We start from the raw sequence: 24,771 nt of genomic DNA, 5'->3' as shown, positions 1-24,771 counted from the left end.
GTTTTCTTTTAGCTGAATTGTTTCCAATTTCACATTTTTTGGTCTGGAATGGGCCTTTGTGGAGATGCTGAAGAGCTGTTGGTGTCCAGGAATTATGTGACTAAACATTTAGACAAACTTTTAACAGCTCTGACCTGCTGTATCACAGTACTAGTTTATCTGTTCTTTTGTCAGTCTTTTTATGTAACATTGTCAGAAGTGAAAGTTGAGTGAAGCTAACTTAAGAACCTAAAAAAATCTTTCAGCGTTTTCCATAATTTTACTACTTTGAACAAATTCAAATAAAATTCCAACATCTGTTTTCATTCAAATATCTGTTACTGCACATTGTATTCTTTGGTCTCATTTCAGTCTTCTTCACCACTTTCTTAGAATTTGATTTTAATTTCTCATATTGTGTTGCAGCTCTCTTTTTCTTCCCCTTAAATTTGCTTCCTTTTCTCTGAAAATTCTCCAGTTTCCCAGCATGCACTTCTCTCTCTCCATACCTTCCCTCACAATTGATGAATGTCCTGTGATTTCTTAACTGACAGTCACTCAGTTGGGGTTCAAGCAAATTAAGATGATCTTCTCACCACACCTTCTGCCTGCTTACCTGCTTTATAGTTTCCCAGTCCAAAGTCGAGGTCACACCAGCTTTTCTGTGATTCCATCTAATATTTTATGAGTTGTCCTGTTAGTGATGCCTAATGAACTTTTTTGCTCAGTTTTTGACACTAGCACTGAGGACACCAACTCCTTTACCAAATTAGTTTGGATATATGTTTGGTTTAGCAATTTTTGCTTGTTTTTATTTTAGGAAGGTTTTTATAATTTGTGTTAACATAAAGCATTTAACAAGGGTACAAAGGTGGAGGCCTGAATGATAAACATCAGGGTGAAATGGATAAAAATGGAGAATGGGTGAAAAGACAATTTGCTGAACAAGTTTAAGATCAAAATGACAGCTGTGTGGAAAGATTGATATTCCTAATCAGCCATCTACTGTAGCTACCTATGTTATCAAATGTGCTCAATCCAGATACATGTCACAGTAGTCATTGTGTGTACACTGCATATTTATAAATACGTCCTATGGGGGTGTGTGCTGGATGTGTGTCATTCTGTTGTAAAATAATGAAACAAATAACAGAAAATATAAAAATAAGTATATTTGCCCACATTTATAAACCAACTAAATTACTAAATTCATTAGGGATATCAAAACAATTAAAAAATGGATTCAAATTGTTATGTCCATTAGGTTAGGGTAAAGGGCTTTGTTAAGGTGCAAAAATTGCTGCCCTGTGCCGATCATTCAAGAATCTTCTTCTCCTCCACACTCAGTACAGTCAGTGTGAGCTCCTGCCTACTTTGACTAACTTCCTAATTAGAATAAACACCACAGTGTATAATAAAACAGGAGAAAGGATGGTCTCCTATATTCAGATTTTCTTACAATATTATTACTGCACTTGCATTTTTGATAATCGAAGATCACAATACAGTATAAACAGTTGGCCATCTTACAACAGACTCACAGAAAGTTATGGAAGGAGACAGTCTGATAATTGTAAGAGTGGACACTGACCATCCATTTAAACCTGACAAAACAACTGACATTTCATCACGAAATGAGATTTCTGACAAAAGACAGGAACAACTGAAAATGTGCTGAATCACAAGACTGAGATACAAGGGATTAGTTGTAATTGCCTTGTGGAATTTGGGAGTTGTGTTTGTGTTGACTTTATCTTCCTATAGTTTAAAAATTAATTTTATTTTAGAAATGTACAGATCTGACATTCAGTCTATCTCCCTCTCTTTGTCTCAGTGCCTCACAGAACTGAAATAACTGAAATCTCACTGACACTGGGCTGACAGAAGTGTACAGATGTCACCTAACATTAAAATTGTAACCTCTGACTTTAGTGAAGAGTGAGCATCACACAGAGAACCTGAGTCTGACAACTTTATATTTTTGCAGGCTCTCCAAATGAGAACAGCTTCACAACTTTGGGAAACAACTCTTACTATTTCTCTACTGAGAAGAAAGACTGGAAGAACAGCAGAGACTTCTGTGCACAGCATCAGACAACCCTCGTAGTGTTTTTGGATAAAGAAGAGCAGGTGAGGAGCAGACATGATGTGTCATTACTGAACTGGTGTGCTAAAATGGGCCTGATGCATTTATGATAAAATGAGACAGACACAAATGTGTAGAGTTAGAAACAAATCTTACTTGTGAAGTGTTTTGTGTCCTGCTCACTCTGTCTCACAGGGTGGCAACATTTACCTTTAATAATGCACCATGCATCATTCTTTATAAACAAAATGAAAGCATAACACAACAGAAGACAAGCTCACTTAATCATTTTATCCAACAAAAGCATATATTTTATACTACATAAACAACCGTGTAACAGTTTAATCTTTTATTATTAATTAAAACAGCTATATTAGCCTGCATATTGTCAAACTGTATAAAGTTACATCATCCACACGCACAATGAACAAGAGTTCTCTTAGTCAGCACTGATCTCAAAAAGGCTAAATTATTTGGACATGTCTTCTGAAAACAGTCCCAGATAAAGTGAGGACAGTATCTGAATGTACAAGTCCATTTCTTAAGTCCATCTGTCTTATTTTGTGTCACCCACTGCGTAGTAGTGATTGTTTCCATATTTTGTGTATATAACTCCCATGGCCTTGCAAAACCTTGCTATGTGTATGGGACTCAAACAAATAAAACATCTTCCTACTTTGGGAATTTCTCATTTTGTCCAGCTGTTGGATTATCTGGGCGATGTTCTGCCTCATGATTTGCACCTTCACAAAACAAGCAGGAGTTAGTGCCAGTTGTATGCAGTACAGTTGGGGATGGCAGGTTTAGTTTTCACCTTTCATTTCAGTACATGGTAATGGCCTTGTTTCTGGGCTGACTGAATCTCAGTCTGTGAGCTAACAAATATGCCCATTTGAAGTTCTCATTCCCTGCTTTCAACTTCCCTTTGAAGGAATTTTAAAAGCTGAGGCCCACTCCATTCACCATCTGAACTGTCTGCCGAGGGTAATCAAGTGCCACGCTGTCTGGTATCATCCTCAACAATATTGGGCAAAACAGACCACCGTAGGTATCACAATGCACCCCTGGGGATTCCACATTCATCCTTTAGCTGTCTTAGTTCTGTAATGTCTTATGATCATTAAATAGGTTTAAATTAAACAGTTCTGTTGTAGGCATTGACTACAATGTCCTTTCTTCCAAATCTGTTCTGCTGCAGACCAATTGCTGCGTCGTATCCGCTGTCCCTCAATGTGATCCCCAGTATACTCTTTAGTGCTGTGCCTGTTAAGTGTGATTTCAGGCAGGTGAAATGTGATCATTGTTATGAATCATGTATCATTCTGGCTCCAGAATCCTTGACAAAACTTACTTTACCATTAAACGTATCTATTATCAGCTTTGTTATCTTAACAGAGTGCTGATTTGGTGCTTTTTCTGTCTCTTCTCTCACTTACATCACTCAGTCATCCACAGTCACTCACTGGTTTGTGGTTATTTTCTATCATTCTGTCTCCTCGACTTCTCCACATAGTTACACTGTCTTGATAATCTTCAATGCTTGCTTTCTCCACCTTCAGATCAGCCATCGCAGTCTCCTCTGTGATTTCTTTATTAGTTCTACTAGATATTCTTCCTTGGTTGACTGAATTGATGACATTTCTCTAAGTGACTCACAATCTAAAGTCCTCCTCTTCTTTTCTTCTCCCAGAGGGTGGGTCACAATTTTCCTCATGGACGTTCATACAATCCCTTGCTTTCTCATCATTTGATCAAGTCATGTGTCTATTTTTGTTTACTCCCCAGTTCTACTTCTGCTTTGTGAATTCCTGGATTTCAGCACCGAAACCATTTGTAGCACAATGAAACTTCAGTAAAGCACTGTGTGTTGTTCTTATCAAATAAAAGTTTTCACTTGTAATTTAGAGTAAGACAACAATAAACAAGTTCACGTAATCACATTGTTATACAAGCCATGAAATAATTACCATACTACTGTTCTGTTTTTCTTATGAATTCCATGAAATGCAGTTCCTGCTCCATTTGACACACAAATGTATATTTGATACAACATTAATAACTGTACAGAAGTTTAATCTTTTACTGTTAATTGACACAACTATATTTGTCTGAATCGTATCACATTGTATAAAGTCAGAACACACAGAGCAGCATGTGGTGAGTATCAAGAAAACATCAAATATGAAAAGACATCAGCAGTGCAAACTATCAGACCTGACCAGCAGTGTGTGGTCCCCATCAGGGTGGTCCATAGAAGTCCATTTAGTGAATAACATTTCATCTACAATGGCAGGCTGTGCACACAGAAGCTCATGAAGCACATCAGGGTTTGGATTTCAGTTCATCACAGGCCACACAGCACACTGCGATTTTTATTTTTTTAAATAATGCTTGATTGGGAATGTCACTTATGAATTACCCAATAGAGCAATCTGTGACTAAATCAGTAAAAAAAGTGACACAACGAGTGTTATCTATGAGGGCTCACAATTTAGTGATACTGAGATTCATGCAGCACAGGAACTATTAATAAAAGTACAGTCTGTCACAGTGTCTCAGCTTGTCACTCCAGTGTCAGAAATGTCATTGCCAGTCACTACTGTTCACCCCAACACAATGACAGTGGGGTGTTCACTGTCAGCTGTTCAGTCCATTATGATGTGATGTCACTCTTTCTCTTGCAGAACAAAGTTACACAACACATCAAGAGTCTGGCAGTGCAGGGTGACTACTGGATTGGACTGAAGAAAAATGACTCAGGCTGGCACTGGGTGGATGGGACCCTGTTGGCCTCACAGAGGTGGTCTTCTTGTTCTCAGCCTGTTTATCAGACAGACCTGTTGTATCATCTCTCAGGTGTCTCATGCTGACACTTTTCTCTCTTCACAGATTCCCTTTGGACAACAGTAACTCAGCTGAATGCTGTGCCACGTTAACAGGTGTCGGTCTCAAACCTTCCGTGTGTGCCATGACAAACAAATGGATCTGTGAGAAGAGCACAGGTGGGAGTGACAAAGAAGGACAGTAGATGTGCTGTAGAGCTCCCCTACTGTCTCATTGTCACCCTCAGTAGTCACATTTACACTTTGCTTGAATACTTGTCTGATGTGACCATCAAGATAAGTTGCATTTACACTTTGGTTCACCAAACCGGAAAGACCCCAAATGAATCAACAAGCCTGACAATGTTTAGGGGGTCTAAATAACTTGACAAGATCATTTGAGGTTAGCTTTTTAGACAAGTTTATGTGAAATGCTTGTTTGTCAATTTAATGGAGTTTCCTTCATGGAGTTTGCTAGAACCAGTCCATCACTAAAGTGTCTGTGTGATTGGATTTTTTGAAGACTTTTCTTTTTTAAACTTTTATTTTTTAAGATTTGTGTGTCCTCCTGTTGCTCACTAACATACTCAGCAGCTGATTATTGACTGAACATTGGCATCTTTTAACTTTAAATCTTTTTAAAAGTGTGGCTCAGTGGTTAGTGCGGTTTCCTCACAGTTCCATTAGCCTCAGTTCAAATCCCATCCTGACCAGCTCACTGTTTCTTGTGGAGTTTTTTCCAGCTTACTTTGGCTTCCCTCCCACATCCCATAATCATGGTCATTGTAAACGGGCCCAGCATGACTGAGAATGAGTGTGTGAGTAAGTGTTCACCACAATGGGCTGGTGCTCTGTCTATGATGGTCACTGCCATGATGAGCTCCGGCCTGCTTTACTCTACAACTGGATTAAGTGATTCACTACATGAGTGGTAAATGTTCTCGTTTTTTAAACATATAAACTAATATTCTACAGCAGACCCAAAATCTACTCCCATCTTTCAGAAAATCCCCATCGGTTCCCATCTCCATTTCTTATTTCACTTTTAAATGATTGTCTTATTGATAACCCCTGGGGCTGATCACATTGTTTTATCATTCCGTTCATAAATCTAAAACGTCTGCCTTTTATTTGTTCAGATCATGTCTTCAGAGCACCAAGGTTGAGTTCATCAGTGCTGACACCCCTCTTATAACTCAGTAGTCACGTGTGACATTTCTGTGTATGCATGTCTCAGTCAGGCCCACCCAAAGCACTGAGGCCCCCTTCAATTCATCTCTCATTGTTAGTTTTTGAAGTTTTTAATCTTTATAGACTCTGAAATACAGATGCCATTTGTGAAGATGTACATTACTACACAACTCATTTTAAATGAAACAAGTCAAACTAAATCAAGGACAAAATGACATTTGGGTCACATGTAAAATTTTATTAAAAGAAGTTCTCACTGAACATACTGAGATTGCATTCATTTGTCTGTCAGACGTGTCATCTTTGCTTCTTTACGAGGAAAGTGAAGCAACTCCAAGGTGTCAAAGATGAAAGTGGACATCAGACTGATGGGATGATGAATATCTGAACTGGGGGACAACAGACGGGAGTGACAGTTTTTAGAGATTTTACAGTTTTAATGGATAGACAAAAAAATGCAACAGTGAACAATGGAAGACAATCAATGCGGAGAAATAAAGTGATTATAGGATGTAAGAGAAAAATAGTTGGTTAGGATTTCATCTGATTGAGGACATTGTGTTTAAAAGGCTAAAGGTGTGTCACTAGAGGAGAGACTGTGATGTTGTCCTGATGTGTGTCATGGTCCAGCATTCTTGGTGAGAATCTCCTGCCTGATTGTTCTTCGGTGTGCAGTTTGCATTTTCTCTGTGTGTTTCAGTTGGTTTTGCTCTCAAAGCTCCAGTTTTCCATCCACATCCCCAAAGTTAATTGGTGACTTTAAACTGGCCAGAATGTGACTAAGAGAATGTGTGTATGAGTGTGTCAAGTGTTTGTCTGCCTATCCCAGAGCTGCCAGGAAGGGTTTCTACCCCTGCTGTCCTTTATCCCCCTTATAATAACAGCCTTTGTTTCGTATTTTTAGAGTTGTTGTCTTTGTTCAAGGTCTGGTCAAGAGCACCATAGTTATAACAAATTTCAGGCAGTAACACTCAGTGATGTACTGAACTGTTTAAGCGTAACATTCTTTGATTTGTATGCTACAGTTTTTAAGATAATAGTAAACCATATATTTTTAATTTCTTCCCTTTCTGCGTCACACCTCAGCACTGGCTTACATTTATTTCTGCTCCAGATTAAGACGCCTTGTCCATCTCAGAGTCTCTTTACTGCTAAAGTTTGGTAATTTTGGATTTTAGGTAACAGGAAGGGCAAGGAAGCAAATCAGCCGATGTCACAGAACACCAATGGTACAATAACTTTTATTGATAACTAACACATTTATTTATTTATGTATGTATGTATGTGTCTTCACCTACAAAATTTTAAGAGATAAAAATCAATCTCTTAGCAAAGACTACGAATTTGAACTTTAAAAATGAATTTGAGCCCCATGCCTTCTAGTTTAACACATCATTTAACTTTTGTGCAGCAGTTCATGTAACAAACACATCACACTTTTCATTTATACAAGTCGTCTATGGAGGAATGGAATGGTGGTATTCAGCTGCGATGTTACATCCTTTCTTTAATTTTTAAACCCTACAAGCTCTTATTACATCTCCCATAATCAGGCTTTACAATAGCAAATGGTAATGGCATGTCAACTTGAATAGGGCCCTCTGTGGATACCGAGAAGCATAATATGACTAAACTTTAGACACAAGTTTTTGCTAAAACTTCTATTAGTTGCAAACCTATAAACTTAGACAGTTGCCACACTTCATTCACACTCTACTTATGAATGAGCTATCATTGTTAACTGACACTCACTAGAGGGATAAGCAGGTAAATCCGATCTGCTCTCCACACCTTCAGCCTGACACCATCTTACCCTTCATGTCCGATGAAATCTCCGCAGTGCTCAAGGACCCCAACTACCACTGATTCATTAGTTTGGTTATCCATATGGTCATCCATCAGGCCTGCATATCAGCAATAATGGACATTCTTATTATTTGTTAGTAAATTTAGTGGAAATTAAACTACATATGCCTACTTTTCCATCATTTATGCTATATCATGTTCCAGTGGCCATAACTTATATATTCTGTATTTATAAATTTAAAATGTTGTGTTCTGTTTAAATAAGCAAAACTCAAATTTTAAAATACTACTTTCTTCAGGGAAAACATTATAAAAAAACAAGCAACATACACTAGGAACATACAAATAAATTTTCACAAGAAGCAGGCATTTAAAATACATGATAGATAAATACCCATCCATCCATTATCCAACCCGCTATATCCTAACTACAGGGTCACGGGGGTCTGCTGGAGCCAATCCCAGCCAACACAGGGCACAAGGCAGGAAACAAACCCCAGGCAGGGCACCAGCCCACCACAAGGCACACACACACACACACACACCCACACACCAAGCACACACTAGGGACAATTTAGAATCACCAATGCACCTAACCTGCATGTCTTTGGACTGTGGGAGGAAACCGGAGCACCGGAGGAAACCCACGCAGACACAGGGAGAACATGCAAACTCCACGCAGGGAGGACCCGGGAAGCTAACCCGGGTCTCCTAACTGCGAGGCAGCAGCGCTACCCACTGCGCCACCGATAGATAAATATTTATACACAAAATATTTCTGAGTCTTGCAAAGTTATTAGCAGCAAAGGAGACAAAATGCTGAAGATGGCAGGAGGAGTTAAAAGGCCTGACAGGCTCGTTCAAGAAGATGAACCGGCTGCCCTGTGTTTGAGATGTTAAGCGGGCCTCTGCTTCTGCCCAGTGAGCACAGACACATATCTACAAGAGAAACAGAGATCTGATAGAATATTATTTATATATTGATAGCTTTGACAGTTATGGCTGAAGAGATGAAGACTGAAGAATCTTATTTATTTTTCCATAACACGGAGAAGAACTGCTCATTTCCTACTTGAATTACAATCTCACAGATGCATTAAGTGTTTGATCATAACATTCTTTGATTTGTTCTCTACAGTGTTTAAGATTAACTGAACATTTATTTTTCATTACTTCTCTCCTTTCTGTCATTCCTCAATGACTATTTCAGCCTCAGGTGACACAGCTATATCCAGTGTTGTGTTTGAAGCCTGTAAAGAGGCGGTCTGCTTATTAACTTGCGCTGTGAGACTTTTAATTTTAGACAAGCAGCCTTCTGTAAAGCCTGAAGAGAAGACTCAGGGTACATCATCTGACCCCAAAGGTGCAGTAATTCTCCCTAGTTTTTAATAACATACAAGGGGGTACCCAAAAATAATCGGAATCTGCACCTGCCACGCAACCCAGACTTAGTGTTTGAATTTCGCCGCTTGGTGTAGCATACTTCTGTGTCAGTCTGCCAAGTGGCGTTGCTCTGTATTGTTCATATGGCATTCTGTGTAGGTTTTTCTTGGTGCTTATTAAACGTGTACTGTGATTTTTGTGATGGGTGATCATAAAGAGCAGCGAGTCTGTGTTAAATTTTGTTTTCTCTTAGGGAAAACAGCTGCTGAAACTGTCGTGATGCTTGAAACTGCTTTTAAAGAGGAAGCTTTAAGTAAAACACAGGTCTACGAGTGGTTTTTCGTGTTTCAAATGAGGTGAAATGTCACTTGAAGAACAAAAAAGATCTGGCTAACCTTCCACAATTATAAGAATTAATAAGAATTCTTATAAGAAAATATAAGAATTTCAGCGAATACCAAGTGGAGGCAAAGAAAAACGTATTATATGTTGGTTTAAACAGTGATATAATCAACAAAAGGAAGTTGATCGAGTGACACAGAGTGTCAGAGAAAGTCAAAAGCTCAAGTTCACAAAGTCGCACAGTGCCCAAAATAAAAAAGAAGCGGTCACATATCAAAGGCAGTGTGAAAAGGTGACTCGCAGCCCACCGTCTGAGTGTCATATGAAAGCTTATTAGGGTACAGAGAAAAAAAATAGGCACACAATGGGAAAAAAGCACAAAATATCAACTTTAATCTCGAAATTTCCTCTTTAATCACGTAGTTTATTTTGTCATTAAAGCAGAACATCATAAACTTCATCTTAAAATAGTTTATTTTAGTAGTTTCCCAAATCCCATCGTAACTAAAGTAGCACGTTAAATGCTTTGTTCTGTGTTTGATCTTCTATGTGCTCTATGTGTGTGAATCACTGCGTGCTTCCGTTCTTTCTCTTTCTCCGACAGGACACAGAATCCATTACATTCGTGATATTACAGCTCTCTGAATAATTAAAATACTGAGATGTATACGTGATATAATTTTCATGATGATTGGAATGAAAGCATGTTATTAGACATGGGAACACGGTGGCGCAGTGCTTGTTCATATCTCACACAAGAGACTTGCTGTGACATGCGCGACCTTTGATGAAATAATTTATTACAGAAGTACTGTCTCTTTCAAACGTACTAACCTCCAATTCCTGTCCTTACTTTTCTTTCTCCAAATACCCAATCGCCACACAATCAGCTCTGTAATAGACGTTAAGCCATCTGTAAGTTTAGAACACTGATTCTTCAAAACGTTTAAGGAACTTTGAAATATCTTCGTAGTACATGTTTAATTATTCTATCCGTCTATCCTTCCAGTGTCGCGTCAGCACCAGCAATAATACAGTGCAAGGCAGGAGCTATCTGTGAACTAGCTAGCGCTGCAGCACCGTGTCCTCACATGTTTAATTATTAACGATACAGATTATTTAAATGAAGATAAAGTTTTATCTGTATACTATAATCAACATATTTTGCTGCATTTCATCTTAAAAATTATATCATCATCATACAAGCTTTATACAGTGGTGCAGGTTGTGCAATTTTATAACTGTAGTGCAAGTTTACAGTGAGGTAATTGTACTTATAAGTACAAACAGTTCTACAAGGAGCACTTGATTGAGTGCGTTTATAGTTCTTGGGATGAAACTGCTTCTGATCCGCAAGTTCTGTACAGGAAAGGATTTGAACCATTTTGCCATGGCTGAGGCAGCGTGCTTGATACTGTATACCGATAATTCTCTTTCCAATCAGTTGCTACTGTGATTCCCCACTCAGATACAGTGATATAAATACTCTGAGTGGTGCAGTGAGAGTAATATGGAAAAAGATGATCCGCTGTGGCAACCTTTAATGAGAGCAGCTGAAAGAAGAAGATGCAGTGAGATTAACAACGCTCAAGCAGTTATGGTATTATGAATACTACGGCTATTCCCTGGACCATTATATTGCTACAGGTTAATTACAATCAGATGCATTACACTAATAAACAATATGCAGTTAGTTTCAGTGTATTTATAAAGCCGCGTCAGGGATGTGGGTCTAAGAAAGAAAGGGTAACCACACAGGAACAGTAGCACTGCTTTGACGCTGGGTGCCGCCAGTCTGCAAAACCGAGCGGAGAATTTGCATATGCCAGGGTATGAGGTACCGTGGAAATGTGCGTGGCTTTATGCCAAGTTTAGGTTTTATGCATCATGATTTGAGCGTGGAAACATTCGTACGCAAGATTTCTGTGCATATGCACCGTTTATACATGAGGCCCCTGGTCTTTGCTCCGTGTTCTTTTTTCATATGCAAGAACAAGAAAAAGTAACTCAAATTTGTACCATGGATGAAGTAAAATAAAAATCGCTGCAGGCCTTGGACAACGTCCCTCTTCAGCAATTCCAAAAATATTTCCACTAGTGGGAAAACCATTAGGACAAGTGCATTCATTCACATGGATAGTACTTTGAATGAGATTACATTTTCAGTAAGTAAAAATTATGAAAACAATGTTTTTTTTCAATTCTGGTTATTTTTGGGTACCTCCTCGTATATACTATATATACTTTTAATTAGATTTCCCCAGAAATACTTCTGGCTCCTCACAATCATAAATTGCACTAAATGGACTTTTATTTATTGAGTAATTTATTTACCACCTTCTGTTTTTCAAATTAAAAAAATGTATAAAGAAATACAATTTAACTCCATACAAGCCTAAGTGGATCAAATTTGAGCTTCTTAACACCACAATCTCTAAACTATTTATACATGAAGATCTATCTGAAATAAAGGACACAGCTTTTACATATAAAAGAGTCACCTCAATGTTGATAACATTCAGTTAATTTCTTTAAAAACTCCTTTTTCACCTCTTTATGCAATAAACATGTCACAATTTTATTAATACACTAGCTATGCTTACTCTATGATGTATTAAAAGCTAAGTAATCAACATAGACTACAACATTAATATTTGTAGTGCACCATTTATTGGAATGTATTTTGTAATGCTTGTAGTAATAAAATACATTGCATTTGTCATTCCCTCAGACAGATGGCGCATCCTAAACATTTATAGTCATGAAGTGCTAAAAATGTTTGTGATGTGCCATCTGATGGAATGACAAATACAATGCATATGTCTCATTTTATGTGTCATTTGATATGGGATTTGCAAAGCATTGTTAATGTCTGTAATGTATTTTATTACTACAAATCTTTATGACGCACCATCTCTTGGAATAAAAGAAAAATAGCAACAGGACGGACACACAAATAAACATACTCTTATCTTTTTATTAAAGCGGATGGTGCCACCTGTGTAGAAACAGAGGTCTTTCATCAGTGTTTAAATTACATTCCAGTGTTTTTCAAAATTGCTACAATTGGCGATATTGTTGTACCTCTTTTTTTTTTAGATACTCCCTTTCACTGTGTTTCTCTTCTGGCTCTCACTTGACTGCATTTGTATGTCCTTTTTATTTCAACAAATCCTCTCCAGCTGCTGTTGCTGACATCACTGAAACTTGTTACTTCAGATGTGAACTGCTGTCTCCATTTAGCAAACAGCTAGAAAATAATCACAGAAAAAATGTTTACATTTACAATCATTCACATTACTTTTAATGATGAAGTAAATAATAATCAAATCTGTCATCCCTGCAGTTACTCAGGTAAAAAAATAACTGCAAACGTACTTGAAATTGTATTGCAATTTTTTTCACACAAATCAAAATCTGAAGTACACAGCCAACACCAATTTGCAGTGGAGAAGGGAGAACACACAAGATGGCACAGTCTCAAATAACTTTGCCTATTTAAAACAAAATGAAAGGAAAATCCCAGCATCCCTAATTTTCACTATGAGCTTTGTAACCATTCCTCTCCATCTTCTTTTTTCATTTCCATCATGTGCTCCTGCACCATTTTTGTTTCCCTTGAAACTCATTTTCTTTCAGCTGCATTGTCCCCCATTTGCCATTTTTCAGGCTGGAATGGGCCCTTTGCTCATACTGAAGATCTGTTGGCGATGATACTAAACATTTAAACAAACTTTTCCACTGAAAGACATTCCCTTTCAAATTTAAATACAAACATTTTAGATTGGAGTATCCTAATATTTAAAACAAGCAAATCTGGCTGCCAGAGCAGTTTTTAAATTTCACTTAATAAGATTTCTTAAAATAAGTCAGGATATCCAACGTTTAATTACTCCAACAAAACCTTAAAATAAGATCAAAATGACATGTTTTAAAAATCCATCTTATTCTATCTAATACAGAAACAAACCCCTTAATACTTTAAAGAAGGATTAAGTGAATTTTGACATCCTTCTTGTTAGGGAGTTCTAAAAACAGGCTTTTAAAATAAGGACACATGACACACAATTTAAATATTTTTTATTCACAAAAGAACCAGAAGCAAACTGTTGGTTATTTCTTTACATCTTTCTTATTGATGGCAACACACCAGAGATGGGACAAAGGTAAGGCATATCAAGTTAAAATTCAACTTATTTGACTCTGACTGAAACTCACCTCAGGAACATGCAGCAGCACTTCACTTGCTGATCTGAGGTTTTGCAGTGGGACAGTCGAGGAGGCAAACATCAAATGGATTGTTCCTTTGTAAAACAAATATTGATTATGTCATAGTCATTCTGGTTGGCTTTGGCTGCAAAAACTACTGTGGTCAAACTAGTCACAGCAACATCACTAGTCAGTTCCAAAGAGGAGAACAGAATCATAAGCCTCTTCTAAACACATCAAACCTGCAAGACTGGATGCCTGAAAAAAATTAAGTTGGTTATGAGCAATAGAGCTGAATTCACAGTTCTCACACTGTTCTATTAGCCAGAAAAGCATGTATTCATCTAGAATGGAGGAGCAATTCATACAGTCCCTCTTGTCAAGACCCACGATAACTTAAGTGATCCATTCAATTTGATAGGAGTTCACAAATATTTGTCAACAAACAGTAAATGGATTCGTTAAAATCCAACTGAAATTAGTTTAGTAAAGAAGCCTTCCTCCTACCCATGAACTACTTTATTTTAATCTAAACTTGCAAACTCGCATTGCATTATTGGCTTTGGATTGGTGACTTATGTATGAACTGCCAAGATGAAAATGAAAAAAAGGAAGCTTTAACTTATAGATTAGTTGAATCCCTAAATGCATATATTGCTTACCTTTAACCAGAACCATTGCTGGCTTCAGTGACTTGTAATTGACAGAACAAAGTATTTTGATGAAAGCTTTCCCATTAAGCGTTGATTTGGTCAAAGAGCTTCTTGTTGTCTGCCTTTAATTTTTGGTTCAGTTTATCCATGACCTGCGTTTCAAAACTGGAGAGAATGTCTAATACGGTTAAAACTAGATAACACCCAGGTTCTTGTTTAATACAAAGTTTGGAAAAGAGGGCAGAAAATGCAGTACGCACAAATTGGAAGCAGACGAACCCTCTGATCCACATGGACTTCTGTGCTTACGCACTTGTATGCATACAAGAAAACACTGGATAGCTACTTTTTTATTCAATGGCAAAAATTGCTTTAACAGTAGCCAAATGCTTAAATTGTTGTGAAGCTTTGGGAAGTCTTTTCACAGAATGAGCTGCTATCACTTATCAAGTGGTTGTAAAAATTAATAACTCACTGGTCTCTGATGTGCCTCAATAGTCTTCATAGCTTTTTCCTCATCTCTGAATGAGCCTGAGAGTCAATAATGGCTCTCCTTAATTCATACTCGAGATCCAAGAGATGAGTGGCCTCACCCCAATTTGTCTAGGTTTCTACATCTACTATTGTGCCCACCTTACACTTTCCTGGCACTCACTAAACAACAATAAACAACAAAAATGTTAAAAACTGAATCAGCAATGTCTCTCTAAAGGTAAGTCACATAAAATTAGAGAGAACATTCAACTTACTTATGCCATCATCACCATCCAGCTCTGGAGTGGTTTCATCGGAGGCATCACAGATCACATAGTCAGCATCTTGGTAAAATGCTTTAAACTCTAGATGATGTCTTTGAGTACAGTTGATTACTGTTGATGGGATATTCCACTTCTGTGGACTCTTCATATTCTGTAGTCTTTGGATGAGATGATGGATGGTTATTTTCTGTGATGTAAACTTTATGCAATTACAATGAGAAAACTCTTAAAGACTTTGTCTTAGATATCAAAGATGTGTATACTCATAATTTTAAACAGGACTTTTTCATTTACCAGAGCAGTTATTACAAACAATGTTATTGCAGAAATTAAAGTCCCAAACATACTCATGGCTATACAGCTCTATCATTATCTTTCACTGCTGTATTGTACTCAATCAACTTTTGGACATAGCAGCCAGCTCTTTACAAGTGGGATACCTTGATTCTCCTCTCTCCTGCATTTCATTAGTTTGAAGAATTAAAATCATGCTTGTCGTGGTGTTTTCATCTAGTGACTCCTGAGCTGTTTGGACAGGCAACACTCATTATCTTTGCCACAATGCAGCAGGTCAAAATAATATTTGTGGACTTGCTACAAATTAGTATCAGTGTAAATAACATAATCAGGACATTTTATTTTAAGGATTTTCTGTGGAGTCTCATTCTGTGATGTAGATGTCCAGGGCTCGTTCATCTGTTCTTCTGCAGTTACTTCTGAAGTTGAGGGCAGCTCCTGCATAAAACAAATAATTATCAAGAATACACAGCCCACGAATCATTTTGGAATTGTTCTTCATAGTTATTATTAAATCACTAATACTTTATTACATTAAATTCAATTAAAATTAGTGCAGCTGGTAAACTTTAATCATAATTTCATTTGTTAGGAGCTTGATTATTCAGTGATATTAAAAAAAAAATATTGATTTGCCTACCTTCTTAAATTTCCATAGTTGTCTAATTTCTCCCTTTGACCTGGATGATGAATTCTGGTGAGTACAAGATGATTCATGTTATTAAAAGCTTATTAAGACCTGTCACATTAACAAAAACAGACCTAACAACTGTAGCTGCAACATTACAGGTAAACTCTTGTGTGCTGTCCCCATCCTCTATCTAATGACCCCATTATCTAATTAACTTTTAAATGATAAAGCTGCAAAATTACCATTAATACCCACTGATACTCCATATCTTAATCCTAACATTAACTGGCTGAGAGACTGGAAGTACTTACTTACTTTTACTTACAGTAAAGAGTGTGTGTATCGTCAACTTCTTCTACAGGAATTAAGAAGCAGAACTTTAAAGTTGCTACATAATGGTGGAACACTTCCTGCATTGTCAGACTTTCCTATTTGGAAAACATAGTAGTATGTCTGATGGCATATTTTAGCATGTCTTCATAGAGAAAATTTGTAACATGTTAACATTTTTTAACACTAGAATTCCTGAAGGCTACGAAAAAATTTGTAATCCCAGCCTACCTTAAATCCCTTCACACCTCTCCATCAGTGTCTTTTGTTTTGTAAATGTGTTGATCAGCACAAGCAGCAAAAAGCTTGCTATCCCATCCCCCGCTTTGACGGAGCTCAACTCTCCCAGCTCAACCCAAGGCTCCTTATCTGAGTGTGAGGTGCCTGGAGTTGTACAGGGTAATTGATACACTGTAAAAAATGAAATCTTAACAAGCCAGAAAATCTTGAAAAGAAATAATAGATCTTGTTTTTTTTATTTTAAGAATAACTGACTTGAGTAGATTTGTATGTGTAAAATATATAATCTCATTTTTAGAAAATTTAACAAGTTAACAAGTTAAACTTTGTCACGATATTGGCAGATAATTTTGCTTGATTCAAATACCTTTTTCTTGTTTTAACAAGAAAAATAAGAAAAAGGTATTAGAATCAAGCAAAATTATCTGCCAATATAGTGAGAAAGTTTAACTTGTTAAATTTTCTAAAAATGAGATTATATATTTTACACATAGAAATCTACTGAAGTCAGTTATTCTTAAAATAAAAAAACAAGATCTATTATTTCTTTTCAAGATTTTCTAGCTTGTTAAGATTTCATTTTTTGCAGTGTACAGTATATTTTTATTTGGATTACATGTATTTCATGTGTGTTCCGTGTCTACAAAGATCTGGGTAAGTGGAGGATGAAAGGAAATGTGAGAAATGCTGAACACATACCTAAAGCAGAAACAGCTGTCAATAAGTTAAAAACCCAAGCTCAAAGGTCAATCGACAGGGAATTTACATGCATTTTTGAATAGTTCAGAGGTAAGAACTGCCTCCTTATAACCCAAAGGTCCCGCGTTCGAGACTGAGCACTCCATGTTTTGAGTAGTGAGCTGCTATTATTATTATTATTTGTACAATATAATGAAAACATACATTTGATTTGAGTCTGTAACACCCGGTGTAAATTTTGGCTACTTGTAAAAGTTAGCGCTTCTTTTTTTATTATTCAGTTTATTATTCAGTTTTATTCTGTCAATGACGTTCACATGGTACAACAAACTTGCCTCTCCCTCTCTGAGTTGATAGCATTTATCTCCATTCTTTTCACAAGAGCAGAGCTATGGCTGATGTCTGCTCAAGACTACTTTTTGTCCCCTGACCGCTATCAGACTGGACAAAGGCAGGACCGTAACAACAGACAGCTTCTTCACAGCGCTTTTGGAGGCTAACAAACTGCTACACCACAATGCAGCTCTGCTTGGCACCATAAGTAAAATGGGACTTCCACCTGCAGCTAAGGTCACTTCAGTAAATGAGCAATTTGCCACCCTCGTGTTTAGATCTGACAGCGCCTTGCTGACGGTGTATGCGCCCAAACCTTGCACAAGACTGAAATCAAAGGCTTCTTCTTTTGGGGCGCATACATGATCCCACTGTGACCACTAGGGGCATTGCAGCACCCCATACCTCAGACACAACTGTACAGACACTATTCCCAATACAAATATGAGTTTTATTAACAAGAAAGGCATCAACATTGGCACAAAGCAAACACATTTCTTCTCTCTCTCTCTCTCTCTCTCTCTCTCTCTGTTGCTTCCTCTTCTCCACACCTCCCAGGCAAGCATTGTACATCCTACTCACCTGACTACAACTCGCCTGGATGAGGTCGAGGGGCTTTTTTTGTTTATGACCAGGAAGTACTTTCAGTGCTAGTGCATAGTCCAATGGAAGTGCGTCCAGGTCAATCAGAAGTCCCACAAAGTAGGGAGAATGAGCACTGGGTTGCTCACTTTTGTTGTCCAAAATTCTCCTGTTGTGCTGTGCATTGCTTCCTTGGGCTGATCTTCTCCTAATGATTTCTGATCAAACATTGGCCACATTACCTGAATGCCCTTTACTCTGACAGTCCTATTAAATGAATTGCAGGTCTTCAGATGTTTACTCTGACTCAAACATGTAATATAAATTTTACAATTCACTGTAGCTTATTAAAAATGTTTTGGGTGGTTACTATTGTTGAAAAAAGAGTCTTTAGAAGAACCAAGAAATAGGAACTCAGCTCTGTAAGATAGTTATCAATAGCAGCATAAACACAGAAGAAGAGGAAATTAACCAGAGCTCAAAGTGTCTGTGTGCTCACAAGCTGCAGCCATGAAAGAAGAGCACACGTATCAAGAGCTTCAGAAAAGGGACCGGGAGGTCTACTCATCATTACAGAAACCAGACCAGACAAAGGAGAAAAAGGGCAAGCAGCCAGAGGTCAAAGTATCTGTGGATTCAGGAGCTGAAGCTTTTACACAGGAACACATTTATGAGGGTCTTCAAGAAAGGGACCAGGAGGTCTACTCATCACTGGAGAAACAAGAAAAGAAGAAGACAACAAGAGTCAATAATGCTGAGGCTACAGGTGAGTGTCACCACAGGTCATTAGGCTTCAAGACAAGACATTAATTGTAAGAACTCAATGTGTTTAGTATTAAAAGTATTAAAAATCAAAAAGGTATTTAAAAAAAACACAATGTTGATAACTGCATTTCAGGGTTCAAATTTTATGTGTCAATATATTTATCAACTCTGAGTTATTAAAGCTTTCAGTAGAAATGCATGTTAATATCTAAGGGTATTTAGAAGTCTTTACATATTGAAAAAAAAATGGTAAAAAATAGGAAATAACAGTTTACTCTGGTTCCTGTTATCTACTCATATGTGACACATACTAAGTGTTTAAAATAACTGCCCAATTGAAATGCAGTTGGGTTTTATAAAAAAAAAGGCAAAAGTTTAAAACAAATTTAGCTCAATTTAAGAAAACTTTACGTATTTACTCACTTCAATCCATTTTCCTTGTACAGGAAAGTTGACCTTACAAGTACAGAGCTCAATTAATAGATCCAATATGGATATATATATATATATATATATATATATATATACTGTATATATATATATATATATACTAGGGGGCTTTGCCCCCTGCTCACTTCGCTCCCCAACCCCCGTGTTTGTTTTTCCGGACACACTTTTAAGATTTTTTTTTCTTTGAATTGTTGCTATTTCATTAGTTTCACTTTTACTTCAGAACTTCTGTAACAATAATATTTGGAATCTTTCGAGTTCAAATATGCTGAATCTTTTAAATGAGGTCAGTGAGACATGTGTTTAATGACTTTGTCAGGTTAGAGATAATGAAAACTGGAATTCAAAATACCCCAAAAAAACGTAGGCGCAAAACACATGCAGAGCAAGATACAGAATATGAAAGCAGAAAAAAATCGAAAGTGTCCAAAAAAAAAAAACTCAGCCCAAAAAAACAGAAATTATTACTCTGAGAAATAACTAAAAGGCAAATAGAGATTGAATATATGGACATAGGTGATATGTCAGTAGTATGTAAATATTGTAAGGCTTTGAAGTTTAAGTCAGAGAATTTCAAAAACGTGTTTTACCTCACATGCATTTATTGGTTACTTTGCAAAAAAATTATTAACTGCTGATGATGTAGATCGCTTTGTCTGTGCTGAAATTCCAAACAGAGAAACCTATCCTGAATTATCTCTAACCTGCTCTGCTGGTGTTTGGCCCTTTTGTTTTGTAACCTCTTTATGACTTTTCACTTTGCTTTCTACTGTCTTATATCTCTGACCTCGCTTTGTCCAGCTTTTTTTTTCAATGACACCTGGTCAGTGGTGATTATCTTACTTTTTCAAGTATTAATTTCCATTTGTTTGCGCTACTGCGATCTTTGCTTTCTTTTTTTATACTTTCTAATTTTCCTACTTTTATATTCTTTAACTTTCTCCACATTTGTATCGCGCATACGTTTTTTTTGAGCCTTTCGAATGCTCTGCTTTAATAATCTGCTCTGCATGCGTATAGTGCCAATGTTTGTGAACGTCTTTATGAAGTTCTACTTTGTCTTTTAATTCTGAGCCTGATTGGATATGCTTTGTTTCATTTCCACTTGTTACGGGCTGATAATTACTCGCCTTATTTTCTGAATTTGCACCTAGATTTTTTTTCCTTTCCAACACTTTTGAGTCTGTTTTCTCCGCACTGATTTCTTCTTCGCTTATTCGTCGACGTTTCATTTATAACATATGTCCTTAAACGCTTTATATGCGCTGAGACCCTGGATCTGTATGTGCTCAAATCCTTCACAAGACTGAATGTTTTGCTGCCCCGTTGTCCTATTTGATAGATTGTAAGTAGGGCGTGTCTTGCAAGAATCTCATGTTCTACGTCATCGCGAGACGGTCCTGGGTCAATCTCTTGGCACAATGTCTTAAGTTTACGGTCCCCTCAAGATGCACCGTGGCAAGTCTCTTTGGTGTCGCGGGTCTTTTAAATGTCTTCCGAGAAGAGCATGTATCGTAGCCTTGCTTTTGCTTTCCAGGACAGGATTTCTTTTTATAATAGATATATATAAATATTGTGGGAAGCAGCCCGGACTCAGACAGGTAGACATCGTTGTTTAAACCAACACACATTTATTTACAATATTTACAAGTGTACACGCACACACCACCCAGTGCCGCAGCACCAATCACCCTCAGTCCAGGCCCTCAACAATGTCTCTTGTTCACTGCCTCCACTCCTGTCCTCCGAGCTCCGTCCTCTTCCACCTGACTCCAGGGGGAGGCAGTCCCTTTTATGCTCACCCGGGCATGCTCCAGGTGCCCTCCGATAACCTTCCGCCGCCCCTCCCAGGTGTGGCGGAAGTGATTTCTGTGCACCTGGAAGCACTCCGGGTGTCCCTGGTCTTCTTACCCCTAGCACTTCCAGGTGTGGCAGAAGCGCTGAGGGCCAGGGTTCCACAGGCATTGGGGCACCCCCTGGAGATGACCACGGGCCCTTATAGGGTTGAGCTTCTAAGCTCTATTCCCATGGTCCCCAAAGCCACAAGAGCGGTCGCCCCCTTGTGGTCTGGAGGCGGCGTACGCCATCATCTGGTCCTTCACCTGCTCACCACAGTGTAAATATATATATATATATATATATATATATATATATATATATATATATATATATATATATATATATATATATATATATATATATATATATATATATATATATATACTACTCAAAAAAGTTAAGGGGTACACTTAATCATCTAACACCAAGTCAGTTAATCATAGATGATGAAGGCATCAATGCCATTTACTAGTCTATAGGTTCCCCCTGCTCTCATCATGTAACAGCTCATCTCCTGGTATCTCATCCATGCTTGTGAGACTGTGCTGGGAGACACTCTAAACTTTCATTCTGGATGAGCTGGACTACCTGTGCAACCTGAATTGGCTGCATGTATCGCCTGATGCTACCTGTAGTGATAAGGACACTAGCAAAATGCAAAATTAGAGAAGAATCAGTCAAGAAGGATGAGGAGAGAGCAATCGTCTGTGGTCACCACCTGCAAAGCTATTCTCTTTTTGGGGGTGGTCTTTCTGTTTCCTCTCCAGTGCATCTGTTGTCACTTTAATTTGCACCAAATCAGGTAAAGTTGGTTCACAGTCACTTCTGCTTCCTATCTGGACAGATTGATATCCCTGAAGCTTCACTGACTTGGTGTTAGACTGGGATGATTAAGTGTTTCCTTAACACTTTCTTATATACTATATATATATATATATATATATATATATATATATATAAATACACATATATATATGCAGTATATACAGATTTTAAATATATATATATATATATATATATATATATATATATATATATATAATATATACACAGCAAATACAGTATATAAATTCACTCTGGATAATTAGAATACAATATGCACAGATATTAGAATGCATAAAATTGATTAAGAACCTAATTTAATTAAGCACTTGTTTTACTATTTGATTCTGTACCATATAAGATGTTATTATTGTTAAAGTTATTGTAATCTCACCAACATGGTTTAAGCACGGCTAAGCACTGAATATCACCGAGGCCTTCGATAGTCAAAACACTGGAATTTACTAATATGCACCAAGTCTTACATGTAATTATTCCACCAATATAAAAATGACACCCTGAAAGCCGATGCCAAAGAAAGGGTCCAGGATTAGTAATAAGGGGCAATGTTTGCATAAGGTAAAGGGCAAAGTTGAGAAAATACAGAGAGGTGAACAGACATTAATGAGGAGTGGGCTTGGCCAAAGGGCCAAAAAATGTGAAGGAAAAGTGGGGAGACACATTGGTGCACTCTTTGGGATACCAAGAATGGTAAAGACTTTCAAGCTTAATTTAGAAATGTTTAACATCTGTAGGAACCAAAGTTAAGTTAATGATAATGGTAAATTTTCCTTAGTCTGCTGAACCTGAACTTGAACATAATATAGCTTAACATAAACGAGGGGAAGTCAAAAAGTAAAGGGACATTTGAGAAAAGGGGCATTTATTCTAATGATAGAAATGTGAAACATACCTTATTTTTCTACATAACCTCCCAATGAACTTTTCCCAACGTTTCACAAGTTATTTGAATCCGTCGAAAAAAACGTTTTTCGGTTGCATCTGCAACCAATTTTGCACCGCATCAATGACTTCTTCATCACTTGCAAATCTTCTTCCCCTTAGCGCTTCCTTTAATGGTCCAAACATATGAAAATCGTTTGGAGCCAAGTCTGGACTGTATCCATTCTCCATTTGTAGATCTTGCTTCGCGATAAACAGTTGTCACCATACTGTGCTTGCATTCGACGAATAATGTCCGCAGGTTTAACACCTTCCGCAAACAAAAAGCGAATCACTGCCCTCATTTCCTCCTTGGTGCAAATCGACAATGGAGCTGTCATGTTTAACGGTCTGCTACACTCCAACGAATAACGCGGGAATAAGAGTTACACGTTGTATAGAAGTGTTGGCGACTACACTCATTCAGCGTTGGATACAAGCAGTGTTACCAAACTCTGAAAAGAGAAATTAAAAAAATCCCTTTACTTTTTGATTTCCCCTCGTATAATGATGTATGGAGCAGGGGACGCCGTTTCTCCACTGGGTGTGTCCTTTCTTGATGCAGAGTAGACTACAGCCAATCCCCATCCCTTTTGTTACTATGGTGGAAGTAATCAGACAAGAGAAATATGGTACAAAAAGAGATATTTGTGTTTAACTTGCTTTAACATGTAATTTCAGCCTCATAGAGTACAATGCATAATCCATTTATACCAAAATATGGAAGGTGGGGGATGATGATAACTATACGAATCAGTCCAGCAGGACGGGGAGCAGCATTGGTCGGCTTCTGGCTTCATGATGAATCCTCTTCATTATAACCACTCACATATTTACATAAGCATAGAATTCTTGTCAGATATGGGAACTACCAGCAAAGCTGTCCTGTTATTTTTGGACTATGCCCAAATAAGCCCTGTTCTCATGGCTTATACAGTCAGTAACCATTGGTCACTATGGACATATATTGTTTCAGAAAATGTCAGCAGTTTTAAATAGCCAAATTGTCTTTCATATGTTTCTGTCCACCTTCCAGCCAAGTTTCACTCTGTCAGCTGGTTTGTGTGGCTATTGTTTGGAATAAAAGAATAATCTTTGATAAAATAATGTGTTTGTAATAAACCCCACAGATCACAGTGGCAGATTTAAAACCTTTGCCTACAAATGGAAGTTTCAGTTAACCCCATATACAGTACAGAAAATGAAATATTCGTAACCTTAACTCTGGGTGACAGTAGAATAGACCAGAGGTTGAAGTTAGACAGCTAGAAAGAAACATGAACAGTCAGACAGACAGACATTAAGGGCATATAGTTTTCTGACTGTCTGCTACATAGAACAATGCACAGAAATCTTAAGAAATGTAACCTAAATATTCAAGCAGAATATCACACATTGCCCCTCTTACCCTTACTTTTTCGGCATGTATTATTAACTTTCTTCTCTATTTTTTGTGTGAACTGTTTGGTTTGAATTTCACGAAAATCTTTTAAAATGAAGTCACTTGGACTGTGGAGTATTTTTTGTATAATGAGTCATACTAGTGCCAGAACATCTATCTGGTAACTGCATTTGAACTATTTTGAGCCTTTCGGAAAACCTTCGTCAAACA

The 24,771-nt window shown here is 37.5% G+C and overlaps 1 protein-coding gene and 1 long non-coding RNA gene across 2 annotated transcripts in view; one reads left to right on the top strand and one right to left on the bottom strand.

Annotated features, from left to right (window-relative positions):
* The window catches only part of LOC127527783 (uncharacterized), a 497,464-nt gene that overhangs the window by 286,838 nt on the left and 185,855 nt on the right, over positions 1 to 24,771 (bottom strand). The window lies entirely within an intron of this gene.
* LOC114643317 (macrophage mannose receptor 1-like) overlaps positions 1 to 24,771 on the top strand; it is a 119,356-nt gene that overhangs the window by 73,119 nt on the left and 21,466 nt on the right. The window contains exons 7-9 of the mRNA XM_051927546.1: positions 1,967 to 2,109; positions 4,750 to 4,865; positions 4,955 to 5,067. Of these exons, the coding sequence (XP_051783506.1) occupies positions 1,967 to 2,109; positions 4,750 to 4,865; positions 4,955 to 5,067 (372 nt within the window). The remainder of the gene's footprint in view (positions 1 to 1,966; positions 2,110 to 4,749; positions 4,866 to 4,954; positions 5,068 to 24,771) is intronic.

The sequence above is a fragment of the Erpetoichthys calabaricus genome, chromosome 5 (assembly GCF_900747795.2).
Source record: "Erpetoichthys calabaricus chromosome 5, fErpCal1.3, whole genome shotgun sequence".
Lineage (NCBI taxonomy): Eukaryota > Metazoa > Chordata > Cladistia > Polypteriformes > Polypteridae > Erpetoichthys > Erpetoichthys calabaricus.
Note: the sequence above shows the minus strand (reverse complement) of the source record. Positions and strands in the feature narration are given on the sequence as shown.